This window comes from Cryptomeria japonica, chromosome 4 (assembly GCF_030272615.1).
Source record: "Cryptomeria japonica chromosome 4, Sugi_1.0, whole genome shotgun sequence".
In the NCBI taxonomy this organism is placed as follows: Eukaryota; Viridiplantae; Streptophyta; class Pinopsida; order Cupressales; family Cupressaceae; genus Cryptomeria; species Cryptomeria japonica.
Window position 1 is genome coordinate 202,315,157 of NC_081408.1, and position 15,378 is coordinate 202,330,534.

The 15,378-nt window shown below is 34.3% G+C and overlaps 1 protein-coding gene across 2 annotated transcripts; it reads left to right on the forward strand.

Moving 5' to 3' along the window:
• Window positions 1-10,798: 10,798 nt before the first annotated feature.
• On the forward strand, window positions 10,799-13,707 carry LOC131028518 (uncharacterized). 2 transcript variants are annotated; one of them, XM_059219709.1, is made up of 6 exons: window positions 10,805-11,268; window positions 12,077-12,182; window positions 12,980-13,116; window positions 13,196-13,277; window positions 13,400-13,458; window positions 13,552-13,707. In XM_059219709.1, the coding sequence occupies exons 1-5, from the start codon at window positions 11,119-11,121 to the stop codon at window positions 13,414-13,416; spliced, it is 492 nt and encodes a 163-aa protein (XP_059075692.1). In that variant the 5' UTR covers window positions 10,805-11,118; the 3' UTR covers window positions 13,417-13,458; window positions 13,552-13,707. The 2 variants fall into 2 exon arrangements, with proteins under 2 accessions (XP_059075693.1, XP_059075692.1); XM_059219710.1 differs by lacking the exon at window positions 13,196-13,277 and having other exon boundaries at window positions 10,799-11,268.
• The last annotated feature ends 1,671 nt before the right edge of the window (window positions 13,708-15,378 follow it).

Consider the following 15,378-nt stretch of genomic DNA (forward strand, 5'->3'; position numbering starts at 1 on the left):
TTCTCTAGGGTTTCGTGGAAGGCATTACACATTTACACAATTGGAGAAGACGTAAAATATTGAATTCTTAGAGAACAACATTATCGACGATGCTGATGCATGCCACACAAGGCTAGATTGAGCACATTTCTTAGATGCTTCTATTAATTGTAGGAGCAACTTGATGGCAACCAGTCACCCTTAGAAGGAAAAGTCTCAAATTTTTATTTGTTAATGTGATCAAAGATGATGACTAATGGTATTAGTCTTTACTAATTGTAGTTTAAGTTGAAAATACAATTTGAAAAGGAATGTCCTTTTCATCATTATGCTATAACTTGACATTTAGATGTGAATAGAAGAATATCAAATGTAATAGATTATTAAAAAGTTGCAGTCACATTCTTCTTTATGTCCACTTTCTAAATCTTCAATACTAGTTCTACATTTCATGCTATATTTTATTCTATAATATTTTATAATGCCCTTCACATTTGAATCTTGGAGATGTGTTAATCTTGGTAATGTTATGATAGTGTATCTAGGGATACAAAGTTTGTAGTGGTATTTTTCTTCGAAGTGAGTATTTTATATTCTTTGTGATTGTACTGCCTTATCATTCATGGTGCATATGGACCACCCACATGTTTGAGATGGTGTTCCTAAACATGTTGTTCATTGGTGTTCTTTGCATTGAGATGTGTGTATGAGACTGTATTATGTTGGTTGTAAGGGCTGATGTATTTTGTTGTAATGATTGTTCATATGATGTACGTGGGTTGGTATTATACCTGATTTTATTATTCTTCAATTTAATGATTTGTTAGTTGTTTATTTATGATGTTTTGAGGCATTAATGTTTACATTGAAATTAAATAATCATGAAATTTGCATAATTTAAAAGCAATAAAAATTATATGTTATATTGAACCCCATTGGGTGATTTTCCTATGCTTCAACTATTATGAACATAAACATGTGCACTTGACATTTGTGGAGAGATTATAGGTACGAGGTATTTTTTAACCTAGCTCCACAGGCCTATGTTATACCCCAATGGTGGTTATATGGGAGATGACATATTGTTCATAAGTTTTTATCCCTAATAACCATACTCCATTCAAGTATAGTTTCTTGTTATAATGTTTAGTGAGATACCCTAAAAACTATGATTGGTAATGTTAGACAGATCTAATACTGAGAGTAAACTGAGAGGGGGGTAGGATGAATCAGTTTACCATCAGAAATTAGAAATAATGCATATCAAAACCAATAAACTAGAGTGCAAAGGAACCAACAAAATGAAGAATGGAACATGAAAGAACAATACACACAACACCAATATTTTGACTTGGAAAAATCGGTAAAGGGAAAACCATGGTGGGAAACCCTACCCACAATTAGATAATACCTTTGCAATAGTATGTAAAATTACTATGGGGATTGCACTAGCAATCAAGCCAACCACCTAGAGCTCACTACTCATCACAAAAAGAAGTCTCATTGTCTTACAAAAACATCAGACTACAATTCGGAAAGAATGAACTATGAAATTAGCATCTCCTAAAGTTTGATGTAGTTCCAATTAAGCACATATGTCAATCCTACAATACAAAAACCTTCACCAAATCATAAAACACTTGTTCACACATAAAAATTCCTTTCATAATGTAGACATAACCATAGATCTCATCCATCAATATCTAAATTACATGAATAAGTCACCTATAAATAGAGATCATCAACCTTATTAACAAGGTCGGCTAAACCCTAAACCCATAACCCATAATAACAAAAATTGCATTACACGGTATCGTCAGAATATTATTATGATTTACATTACATAGCATGGACCTAAATCAAGTGACCAAACAATTCCATCTATTAGAATTCCGCTCAGACCAAAATCCAACACGCTTCACCAACCGGTAGAAACCCTTAGTAAAGTAACACAAAAAGTCTAACTGGATCCAAATAGGACCACCATAACACAACGCCAACCAATGCAAAATTACCAAAAACTTAGAATATGATCAAGAAGAACCTTCAATATGATATAAACTGATTCCATAAGCTAGACCAAAATAATCTAACCAAAACACCAAATATCTCTTACCGGTAAAGCTAACCAGTATCGAGAAATACCAATTGGGAACATAAGCGATAGTTACTAGACAACCAAAATATGAAACAACATAATATGGCAAACAAATAACCATCTAGAGTAAGCATCCAAAACCGATTTCAAAGATCTAATCATAGTAGATCGGAATCATAGCCAAAACCAAGATGATCACCAAGACTAATCGGGATAGGCCCAACCGGGATAGTCTCCAATTAGGACATACTATTGACATCAGTGACAACACTTAACCAAATCCAACATATTGCAAACAATCTCCCCCTTTGTCACTGATGGCAACACTGAATGTGAAAAACATCAAAGTGCCAAGGAATGTCAACAATCTCCCTCAAATATATGACTAGTTTTCACATGAATACTACCTCTCCCCCTTTGACATCAATGATAAAGGATGGATACCAAATAAAAAATATTGAACCAAACAACTAACTATTCCCCCTGAGTAGTAGCACCATCTCATCAACCTCGATCAAATAAAATATCTGATAAGCTTACCAGATTGATGCATTCTTGCATCTTTAAGTCTCTTCTAGAAGGTTGGTAACCCCCAATTGATCTTTGATATATTAAAAATTATCTTTAGGCAATGGTTTAGTTATAATATCTAAAATATGCTCCTTAGTAGGCACATAAACCAATTTTACTTCCATTTCTTTAACCTTTTCCTTCAAGAAATTGTACCTTATAGAAATGCGTTTTTATTTGGAATTAAATATCAGATGCTTTGACATATCAATAGCCATAGTATTATCATAGTGAATAACAATAGGCTCATAATAACTTACCCTTATATCTTTTAACATTTGTTTCATCCATAAAATCTGAGTACAGTTCGTAGCAACAACTACATATTCCACTTCAACAGTAAATAATGAAGTACATGATTGTTTCTTGCTAAGCCATGAAACCAACTTCTTCCCAAGAAAGAATGCACTACTGGTAGTGCTCTTCATGTCATCCACATCTCCTGCCCAATCAGAATCTGTATATGCACATAATCTGAAGTCATCATTATTTGGAAACCATAACCTGACGTATTTTGTACCTGCCAAATACCTGAATATCCTCTTAACAACAATATCATGAGTTTCTCTAGGATCTGACTGAAATCTAGAGGCAATACAAACAACATTCATAATATTAGTTCTAGACAAAGTTAAGTACAACAATCCACCAATCATTGATTTTTATCTACTTGGATTCACTTTTGGGGATTCATCATCCTTTGACAATTTGCAACGAGTTATCATAGGATTACCAACATGTTTGGAATTCTCAAGTCCAAATTTCTTAAGTTACTCCTTCACATACCTAGTTTGACAAATGAAATACCTTTATCAGTCTGAGTAATCTGCAAACCTAAGAAAAATTTCATCTCACCAATCATAGACATTTCAAATTCATTCTTCATATCATTAGCAAATTTCATGCATAGACTATCTTCTCCTCAATAAATGATATCATCCACAAACACTTCTATGATCAGTATGTCTTCATGCTCAATTTTGTAATATAGGTTACTATCAACATTACCTTTGCTAAAACCAAGCTTAGAAAGATATTTGTCCAATCTAGCATACCATTCCCTAGGGGCTTGTTTTAGTCCATATAAATATTTCTTCAATCTACAAACCATGTCCTTGCCTTCTGATATAAAATCCATCGGGTTTCTCAATGCAAACTTCCTCTTCAAGATCTCCATTTAGAAATAAGCATTTGACATCCATCCGATACACTTTGTAGTTCTTGTGTACAGCATAAGAAAGAAAAAGTCTTATCGCTTCAATTATTGCAACTAGGGCATAAGTCTCACCATAATCAACTCCTTCCTATGAATAATCTTTCTAAACCAATCTAGCCTTGTTCCTCATAATTGGATCTTCATCATTCAATTTATTCCTGTAAACTCATTTAGTTCCAATAATGTTCTTGTCTTTAGGTCTAAGAACTAGTACCCATGTCTTATTATTTTCAATCTGATCTAATTCTTCTTCCATTGCTTTTGTCCAATTTTGATCTTTTCTTTCTTCAATAAATGATTCCAATTCAATTTGATAAATCAAACATACTTCTTCAGTAGCTAACCTTCTCCTAGTCATCACACCTTTGCTTTTATCTCCAATGATTTGATCTTTAGAATGATTTAGTTTCACATACCTAGGAGTGTTTAAATTTTATTGGGAATTTCTTCTATTAAGGAAGCTAGAACTTTGAAGAATGCTAGTGATCATTATAGAAAAGCATCTGGTCAGTTGATAAATTGGAGTAAAATCTATCTTTTCTTTTTCAATACCCTAGAGATTAGACAGAGAAGTATTGTGGATATTCTAGGTTGTGTTATTAGTTCTTTTCCTTCCACTTATTTGGGCCTCTGCCTTTTCTTGAAACCATCAGATTCTTTTTGGTTGTATTTTATTGATAGATTCAATAAAAATTTGACTGTATGGAAAGGTTCTTTATTAAGTCAAGTTGGGAAAGTTCAACTTTTGAAGTCAACTCTTCAAAATCTCCCTATCTATGCTCTTAGTCCCTTCCAAATTTCCTAAAGTTATTGAAAGAATTTAGAAGCAGTTCTTTTGGTTTGGGGTAGAGGAGAAAAAACATATGCCTCTTCTTTCTTGGGAGAGTGTTTATATACCTAAAGTTGGAGGAGGCCTAGGTGTTCAAAGTATCCGATCCTTTAATCAAGCTCATTTGGCTAAACAGATTTGGAGAATTTTTTAAAACAACTGTGAATGGAACTTGATCTGGCGTAGTAAGTATTTGTTCTACTCCCCCTCTTTGAAATAATTTTTTGATGTGGATGCTCTCCATTCTGGTTCTTTTCTTTGAAATAATGTACTTAAGGCTAGGGAGGTTGCTTCATAGGGAGGTTTTTGGAAGCTAGGAGATGACAAGAGTATTAGATTTTGGGAAGATTCCTTGCCCTGTTTTGGTCCTCTCCGTGATCTTCCATATTTTTCTTCTTTTATGGATGTTTGTAAAGATTCTTTTAGTGTTTTTGTTTGTGATTAACAGAGATATTCTAGGTGGGGTAATATTTTAGAGGCTTTTCCTCCCTTGCTTCCTATCCAACTATCTTTTTGCTCTTGTTTCCTTGTCTGAACTCTAAGGACTCTTTGATTTTGAAGGGGACTTTTTCTCGCCGCTTCTTGGTGGCATCTGTTATTTTTTTGTTGTCTTTTTCTCCTTCTCCCCCCCCTACTGAGTGAAATCTTGGGTGAAGAAACTTATTCCTAATGCCAACATCTTTTTTTGGCTAATGCTTCAGAATAAAATTCTTACTATTGATAATTTATGTAAAAGGGTTTTTTTGCTCCCTAATAGATGTTTTTTTGCTTGCAAGAGGAGGAATTTGTTTCTCATTTGATTCTTCATTGCTCTTTTGCCTTTGAAATTTGGAGTTGTGTGTTCCAAAAGTGGTGCCTTAGTTGGGTCTTCCCTCAGCATATTTTGGATTTCTTTCAACAATGGAGATACCCCTCTTCTAATCCTTCCATCAAGTTGCTATGGTCCTTTATTTTCCCTCATGTTTCTTAGGGACTTTGGAAGGAGAGAAATAATTGAGTTTTTAGAGACTCCTCTCTCCCCCCTAATGTGGTTGCTGAAAAGATCTACAAGGCTATTTCTGAGAATATTAATATGGTCTTCAATGATGGATCCTTGTACTCCTCAAACCTAATCAATGACTTTGAGATTATTGTTTCTAAGGAATGGAGATTGGTTGTTCCTAAATATCATAGATAGAGGCATAAGACTAGAGATAAGTATGTGTGGAATTTCAATCCTTCAGATTGGGTTAAAATTAATTTTTATGGGGCAGCTAAGGGAAATCCTAGGCTGGCTGGGTGTGGTGGGGTGATAAGGGATGAGAATGGTAGGTGTATTGCAAAAATGGCACTCCCCATGGGTACACAGACCAACCACCTTGCTGAAGCCATGGGAACCTTCCAAATTTTGCAAATTGCTAAGCAACTTCAATGCAAGAAAGTGTGGATTGAGGGAGACTCGAATAATATTATTCAATGTCTTAAGGGGAAAAGTTCACCTTCATGGATGATTGAAAATATTAATAATGCCTCCAAGAATATAATCAACACTTTTGAGCAGTCTTATATTTCTCATAACTATAGAGAAGATGATTTTGTAGCAGACTATTTCGCTAACACAAGGGTTAGAATTAACACTGGGAAGGTGTGGTTTAATGAAGAAACCTTGGATTTTGAGGTTCGGTCACTCCTTATGCCAGATCGAACACATGGTAGATATGAGGATATCCCTACAATTTTTGATGATGAGAGTTATTAATTTTGTCATCATTTTATGGCAAGTGTTTGGAATGGCTTCCTTAAGTTGCTATTATTACTGCTAGACTTCGCAAGCTTTATGGGTGTTATTTGACTTTGAAATCATTGCTGGTTTTTATGCTACAAACCATGTTCTTCTGAAGTGGGCTATCTCTAAGCTGATTTTTAATACCATTGGGGTCAGTGGCGCCGGGTGGAACCTCCTAACTGTGCTAAGTGGAAGAAGAATCCTACCATTTTGGCATATATTATAGAAGGGGGGAGTGGCGATTTTTTTGGAGAAGTTGCATGTGCATAACCAGAGTCTATGAGACAATTTGTGAAGGGGTGGAAGGATGGTCAGGTGTATCTATTTGGTATGGTGACTGAGATTAATGAAGAACTTATTGCTGAAGTGACGAGCATGTCTATGGAGGGGATTAAGTTTTATGTAGACAGAAAAATCTTTGATGCTGTTGTGAAGAGATTCCCCAAGAAGGAGAAGGAACATGAATGCTTGGTGAAAGCCAATAAGACCCATTTTGAGATGAAGTAGATTAAAGCCATATGGTGGGGGCTTTTAAAGGTGATTATGGAGTTCTTAACTCTAGACGGTAGGTTCCCTAAAATTTACGGGTATCACTTTATGTTCCTTAACCATTTTTGTCACAATGAGAAAATGTCATTCTCATTTTATTTGTTGTCTTCTTTGAATGCAAGTATTGATGATTTCAAGGAAATCCCCCATGTTAATCTTATTTTACACCAAGGTTTAGTTGCTCTGATTTTTGAGCATTTGAAAGCTAGGGCTTCTGAAAACCCTAGTAAGCCATCCCCTATTTCTATTGAAAATATTGATGGTAGTGAGGAATCATTTTTAGAAGGATGAGAAAGTTATAGTGATGATGGAGATTATGCCCCTCATTCTAGAAAAATGGCCAGAACTGGGGCAAAGATGGTTGTTGCGGGTGTGAGTAAGGGTTCCCTTGGTGTTGGTGGGGAAGGCTCGAGTAAACGCCCTAAGGGTAAATCTCAAAAATCCACTTTGAAGGTTTCAGATAGCTCTGATGACCAGGATTCCATGGACCAAACTCAAAATGTTCAAATGTCATATCCCTCTCATGGCTCAGACAAGAATTCTCAAGATTCGACGGATTTTCATCCTAAACGGGAGATACCATTGGATGTGCTTAATGTCACCAAAAATAGCTCATTGGAGGATTTTTGTCTTTTCAGATGGGTATTCTATCAAATCAAAAACAGCAATCTTAAGTAGCGGTATTTATCTTCCAAGATGGAAGTAATGAAAGCTAATGTTAAAGATTTGTCACATAGTACTGTGAGAGCTCACCCTGTCGATGCTCATAAAAAGATGGTTGAGGGTACTTCAACTGGTGTTTTGTGCACTGAAAGTAAAAAACATGCGATGACAGATTGTTTGGCCAAGAATATGGAAGCTACTTAACGTGTTAAGGAAATATCTGACAAAAAAATTATGGATATGGAGGCCAGAATTGCAAAGTGTGAGACTACCCTCAGGGGAATTATGGAAACTAGTTAGAACATTGTGAAGGCTTTTGTAGACACCATGTCTACCATGGTTAGCAAGCTAGAGAAAGCTCATATGGACAAGGTTGTTGTGGATGTGGATAAGGAGATGGTTGTTGGCGCTAATGATTCAGGTCCTTCGAGAAAGCGTACTCATGCCAGTACGAAGAAGAAAGCCATAGAACTACCCTAGGACATTCTAGACTTGAAGAATGTCACAAAGAAGATGCACCATCTTAGTGCTGGTGATGAGGAGAACTTTAAAAATCTAGGTTAATCTTTTTCTATTGTTGGTTCTATGCTATAATGCTGGCATTTTGCTGTTTTTGTGCACTGAGCGGTCTTTTGTTTTTCTTTTGTTGTCTCTTAGTCCCGTTTGGTTGTTTCTGTTGTGATTTTGTTATGATTGGATTCTATTTGATCTATCTTTTGTAATCTGATGTAAAGGGTTTCGAGGTCCCTTCAAAACCTATTTGTCCAGTAATTAAAAATAAATTTATTATAAAAAATAGTCTTAAGAGTGGAGAACCAACAACATATCATATACCTTAAACAAAAATATCAAAAACACCAAAAAATAGATATTAGAGCCTAGAAAAAGAGTTGGCTCTAGTCTTCAATGATGGAATTGAATAGTTCCTTATGTTTCTTTTCCTTGCCATCATCTTTGCCAAGCTCCTTATCCTATAGAAAACAAAGCATTATGGTTGATCTATGCATGAATTCAAAGTTGAATTCGGAAATGTTCAACAACTTACTTTTAGCTCTAGCACCTTAACCTTAAGAACCTACAGTTAAATAGTGATAGTATCACATTTGGTAGAGGTGTGGGAATCTCTAAGCCTACGTCTGTAGGGGTAGTCTTAGTGCTCTCAAAGTCTTGTAAGTTGGTGTCCTTAGATTGGTTGTTTGTGGTGTTAACCAAGTTGTTCCTATCATCCCCAGTATCTCCATACTCTCCCTCAAAATTAAATGACCCTCATTACCAAGATCAACATTGACCACCTCCTTACCCTTAGTCATGGGGTGGCCTACAAGTCTATTGGACCTTCTGGGGTTAGCATAATTGGTATCCTTAACCTACTCCTCTCTATTATTCTTATCTATCTCCTCCTCTGTATTATTTTTATCAATCCACAATTGGGTCTTCATTTTATTAGTAGGGGGCATACTTTGTTTCCCCAATTTACCCCTTTTACCAATATTATGAGAGAGGTTGTCTTTGAGATCACAGAGACCTTGAGCTGCCATGTTGTGCCAAGTGGAGGAGTTTTAGCAGTGGATTTTTCACTATGGGAGGTAGGTAAGTTAGAGGTAGTAGGAGTGACAAGAGCTTTACTAGCCAAATTGCTAATAGGAGGTAATGCAAAACCCCCTTAATTTTTTAGAAAAGGTGCAATAGTGTGCCCAACCAAACACAAACACACAGAGGTACAAAACACTAGAGCTCATATTGGACAATAGTGTGCCTAATGAGACATATACACACAAAGGTAGATATAAGCATGTAAGTTTAAATCTACAACAAATCTTCAAATGAACCTAAAATCACTATCTCAATCCAATAACGTAGCTCACTCCAATCTTCTAACTCCTTATAACAACTTGATGTGTACTTCTTATATTTATTTCTCTTGTCACATTTCACTTGTTATGCTAATATAATTTTTAAGTTTATACTTGTTTATTCAAATTAAATCTAGCATGTATTAATACATTTCAAACAATTTTTTTATTATTAAAAGTTAAACAACTAATGAGAAAATTATTTTTTACACAACAATGAAAATCTTATCTACTCGTCAATGGGCCCTTGGACAATTGTTGAAGTTGAAAGGTTCTTAATGAGCCCACTAGGGATCAAGTCTTAATGAGTGCAAGGCTCCAACATCATAATGGATGAAATCTCTATCGTAACCCAATCAAATTTGGTGGAATGGATATCCCTATCCTTTGCTCTTAGGCAAATTTGGTGGAATGGATATCCCTCAGTCCTTGGCTCTTACACAAAGAGGTTTAGCCTAAGGCTTGCGGTCCTATATTGGGTGGCTAAAATGACTTTGTGAAGTTTATACTTTTTTACTCAAATTAAATCTAGCATGCATTAATACATTTAAAACAAAAGCTTTTTATTAAAAATTAAACAACTAATGAGAAATTTTTTTCCACAACAATGAAAATCTTATCTAATCGTCAATGGGCAATTGGTCAATTGGTGAAGTTGAAAGGTTCTTAATGAGCCCACTAGGGATCAAGTCTTAATGAGTGCAAGACTCCAACATCATAAGGGATGAATTGTCAATTTTGAGGCATTAGACACCCTCAGCGTTTACACTTGATAAAAAACATAAGACAAAACTTATCTATACCATGAATATAATATTTATTTTAGGACAGTTACTTGTGAGGAGGTGAAACATTGGGATCGGCAACATAATGCGAAATAATAACAAAGCAGGTAAGGACTAATTACAAAAGACAAAGACAGATAAGACGAAGTATTTAATGTGCATCGACACGTAAACCACAAGGACCTGTTAAGTGAAAAGATTGTATATTTCTTCCTATTGGATTAGTCGCTATAAAAATAGATTTAGAACAGAAAAGCATGTTTCCAAGTTAACACCTTATTCTATTCCACCAGTTCTGCAGTGCATGCACGTATCTAACTTCCTATTTGCCGACATTAAGATGCCCTAAAATATCAACATCAATCTTACAGCTCATGTATATCAATTATGTACCATTTCAGTTAATGTGCCTTAATAAAATTCACATATTTGTCAGGAGGCTATTGGATTTCGACTGACCTATTTTCTTGTTATCTTGATTTCATTTATTTGGGAATGTTTATGAGAACCCAGGTACAATAATAAATTTCCTTCCAATGGATGCCCCACATTAATCCAGATTTATGAACTTCCGTCTTGTGAATTCCCATTTCTGTATTGTATGACAGTGTGTGTACACTGTACACCATCATTATTAGCATGTGTTTCTTCTCCTCTGACCCTGCCTTTATAACCATAGCTGTTGCCTTACAATCATTTACGTGTGTGGTTTATATGCTACATGATTAGCTGTAATGTTGCTCTTGCTGTGGTAAAGGTCGAGTTCTATTGCAGTTTCCATTAGAGTTGCTTTTCCAGGTTGAATTCGGGCATGGAAAGTTATAGCATGGTGAAAAAGAGTTCTATAGATGAGATATTCGAGCAGAGCTCTTGTGCTGTTTGCCATCCTAGCGAAGGAATGCCCCAGGGTTATCTAACCTTGGGGATTTTGGAAAGTGGGTCTGCAACACAGATCAAAGAGGTGCCAATTCATTGTCTTCACTGACAGTCTTATCTGATTTAATGTTTTTCTATTATATTCAATTCTGTATTGCAGTAAACTAATGTTTTTTCTTTATACATTCTACTCTCTTTTTGCACCCAATTTCTGAAATGGATATATCTGGGTATATCTGAGATGTTCTTACAGGATAAACTTACAATATCTAGAAACATAAATTCAGATTAATCCAGATGAAGTTAGTAAAGCCATATCTTGTAGTATGTTGGGCTAAAATCTGTAGGCAATGATTTGAAATATATTTATTAATAATATTTCGGATCATATTTTATGAAGATCTGTTATCAACATAAGATTGAACAAAAGAAAAGAATGAAAGATTTAAAGACACATTTCATTTCATTTTGAAGAGAAATAACCCAATTGCTTGGTATGAGAAAATCTTCATACATATAACTTATTTTATCTGGATGAGCGTTGATGATGGGTGACTTATTTCCCGATACATGTCCCTCCTTTAGCATCTAGGCTTTCTGTTCTATGATCAACAGGTCTCTGGTATAAATGGGATAATCATCAACGTTATAATGAGCACAAGAATCCTAAAGATCATGAATTGATTCTAAGAAATGGGTTTTTTTCTGTCATAATATCCCTTCTCTCAGTTAACACTTAACATACTTTCTTTCAAATCTCATAAATTAGTTCTTGGGAGGCCAGGCTTTTAACTGTGAGGAAATTGTTCTGATTTTTAGTCTGTGTAGATTGATCTTCAGTACATGTTGACGCGTTATGGAGATTATTGACTATGTAATGATCTGGGTTGCAGTCTCTGTATCGAGTACATTCAGCAGGATACGAAAAGTTGGGAGAACTAAAGCAGCCGATGCAGAGTCAAAAGCATCAAATTGGAAGTACTCTTAACTGTTATAAAGGTGCCATAACTCTTTTATATCCTTTTGTAAGTTCTTAAAACATTCCATTGTTAGCTAGGTTTCTTATCCAAATCAGTAAGGTTTTCATATTTCTTCCACTTGCTTCCTGTAGTGGTGAGAAATGTAGGTCATGTGAAGACTTTAGGGCGAGATTTCCTGTCATTACTCTGCTGCATTCACACAAATATGTAACTAGATAAGCTCCTTAGTAATGTTTGCGAGTCCTCCTCTTTTAAGAAAATAAAGAGATCCGTAACATTTTGAAGCGCTGTAGTAAATTGAAAACAGCAAATACCCATCAGGTTTTTGGTTCAACCCAACACAAAAGGTTAAGACCTTAAATATTCATTGATGTTTTATGGGTAAAAAGTGCAAGCATGACCACAATCAAATTATAGTTGCTAGTAAATTGGCATAGGAAATGGGTGTTTTAGTATTCTAATTGTTTCCAATAATGCAAATATTGTAATAAAGAAGGATTTCTTATCTATTAGTGTTATTAAAATATTTGTTTAATTGAAAGATTTAGTTTTCTCAAATAATTTAAGTTACAGAAATGTAACTTTTTATATACATTTGTAAGATTTTACATGAATAAAATATTAATATTAATAATGTTTATTACTGTACGAATTTAATGTTCTTCCATTTTTTTAATACAAAATGCACCCAGAAAGGAAAGTCACAATGTGCAATATCTGATTCACACAACATAAACTTCTTTTAGAAACTTCACATTATCATTTATTTTTCATTACTCTTGTAATATAATTCTTTTTGTGTGGCATCCAACACAGCAAACGAAGAAACTGAAGTACTAAAGCATGATAAGATACTCAGTACACAACAGTGCTTCCTAGGTTCCTCTTTATACTATGGGGGACCTGATGAGCTTTATGAAATTCCAGAAAATGGCCAAGAAAAACAAAATGAGGTATAATCTCAATCTTCCTTATTTTATTATATGATAGCTGAAAGTAATATGATAAGAAGCATTGATTATCTCTGTACAGACTAAAATGGCAGTAAAAAAATTGAAAGAGACAATCGACCCATTTCATCTTGAATGTTCCAGAAGGGGAAACTGTTGGGAAGGTAGGAAAAATTGTACACAGTACAAATGTTAAAATAACTCTAGAAAGCCATGGTGTTTTATTTTGTTTTAAGATAGAAAATTGAATTTGTACTAACCAATATTATGGTTTTAATGTTCACAGGTTCTCTTTACTATTAAGTTCAGAATTCCCTCAAACTCCAGGATTTTATAACATTTGAGGTAACATAATCGCTGTACTTTTTTTAACTATGTTGTTTTGTTTCTTTATTTTATAAAGACATAATTGAATAGACACATTTTGTCATTTTACAGGTGACAGATTTTCATGGTGAGATGCTTAATGTATTAGTGACCTTAACAATATAAAATTGGTAAATAATAGTCTTCTTTAAATTGGTAAATAATAGTCTTCTTTAAATGGGATCACCTAATTATATATATATAATAGGTTACCAGTGTTTGTGTGGATACTATTGTTGGAGTAGAGAATGTATTGTATGAGTTGAACTCATTTGTACTCTATGCCTGAAAATTTCTCCTCATGTTCCTGAATCATGCCATATTAATTAAGCTGGAAGTATCACCTAATTATATATATATAATAGGTTACCAGTGTTTGTGTGGATACTATTGTTGGAGTAGAGAATGTATTGTATGAGTTGAACTCATGTGTACTCTATGCCTGAAAATTTCTCCTCATGTTCCTGAATAATATTACAGGCATTATATAATGCAAGTGACGTTTGTAAATAATATAACATTTAGGGGCCCAGATGTATTACCATAATAAGTAATGATTTCAGTTGAAGTTAACTATTCTAGTTAACTATTGAATAAAATAGTTAAAGAATTGGAAAAAATAAATCCACACGTCTACATGAAAGTGATTGGCCACATGCTTAACGAATAAACTGGTTATATTGATAGCCCAACTATGAGTTGAAATAATTATATTGATGTGATGGCAACCTATCATCTCCTCGAGTGGGCACCTACTAGTCTGGCTGTTAAAACGTTTTTTCAAAATAGATCATGCTTAGAGTTATTCTTTTGAGTAAAATGTTAAATTATTGAACATTTAAAATTGAAGACATAAATAATGATTTTTTTACTTTATGGTGAACTCAATTTAGAATAAAACTCAAATATTACAGGAGCAAGATAGTAGCAGCAAATAAGAACATCATAACAAGAATGCATAATACATCACATAATGGAACCATGTTAAAATAGCATGTAATAGTGATCAAAATAAAATTAAAATTAGGGGAAGATCACCAATAGTTGACCATGCATGAATAGTTGTGAAGGTTATTGATACTTTTTACTCCAATAATACTCTAATAATAGTGCAAATAAAAATCACCAATAGTTGAGCATGCATGAATAGTTGTGAGGGTTTTGGTACTTTTTACTCCAATAATAGTACAAATAAAAACTTTTTTTGGAAACAAAAAATATCATTTTTTGTGTGTTTATATATTAATAATTACAATACAATGTACCAATAGTTGTGACTTTAAAGTTGTTATTGCTATGAAATGTACCATTAGTTGTAAAAGGAAACCAATCGTGTGATGCCACATCAGCTACACGAGTATAGAGGCCTCTTTTGCACGACTATTGGTCTCACTCTTTTTTTTGAGTTGTTTTGGATGCCTTGGCAAAAAACATGCTAATGTGGCACGATACTTGATGATGTGGCCGTGAAACTTTAGGTATAAGCAGGGGACTTGCCAAGTAAGCTGTTGTAAAAAAATGGTAGTGATTTGAAATTTCCATGTAGGATTTTGAGAAGCACGAAATTAGGGTGCACAACTAATGGATCTTCTCCCCTATGGACCAAAAATGTATGGAGGAGTTGTTAGATGTTCAACTCTTTTCCTACTAGCCACTTATTATTTTATTTTTTTGGTAATTAAATAGTTGGAAGGGCCAACACCCATTATATTAATATAAATATCAAAGTTTTGACAAAGTCCATAGAGGGTAGCTGAATACTATACACTTATTATTGCCTAAGTTGGAATGACCATGCATTAGTTACTATGAATCAACCTTTATTTTAAGGAGGGCCATTGAGGAAGTATATATTATTGATGTTTTTACTTTTTCATTAATTTTTTCAACTGTCTTTAC

Bases quoted from the DNA above. Each gene is read 5' to 3' on its own strand.
- LOC131028518 (XM_059219709.1), top strand. From the start codon at position 11,119: ATGGAAAGTTATAGCATGGTGAAAAAGAGTTCTATAGATGAGATATTC. The intron at 11,269-12,076 runs GTGCCAATTCAT...TCTGGGTTGCAG, and splicing joins CTGCAACACAGATCAAAGAG to TCTCTGTATCGAGTACATTC. The intron at 13,117-13,195 runs GTATAATCTCAA...ATCTCTGTACAG, and splicing joins GCCAAGAAAAACAAAATGAG to ACTAAAATGGCAGTAAAAAA.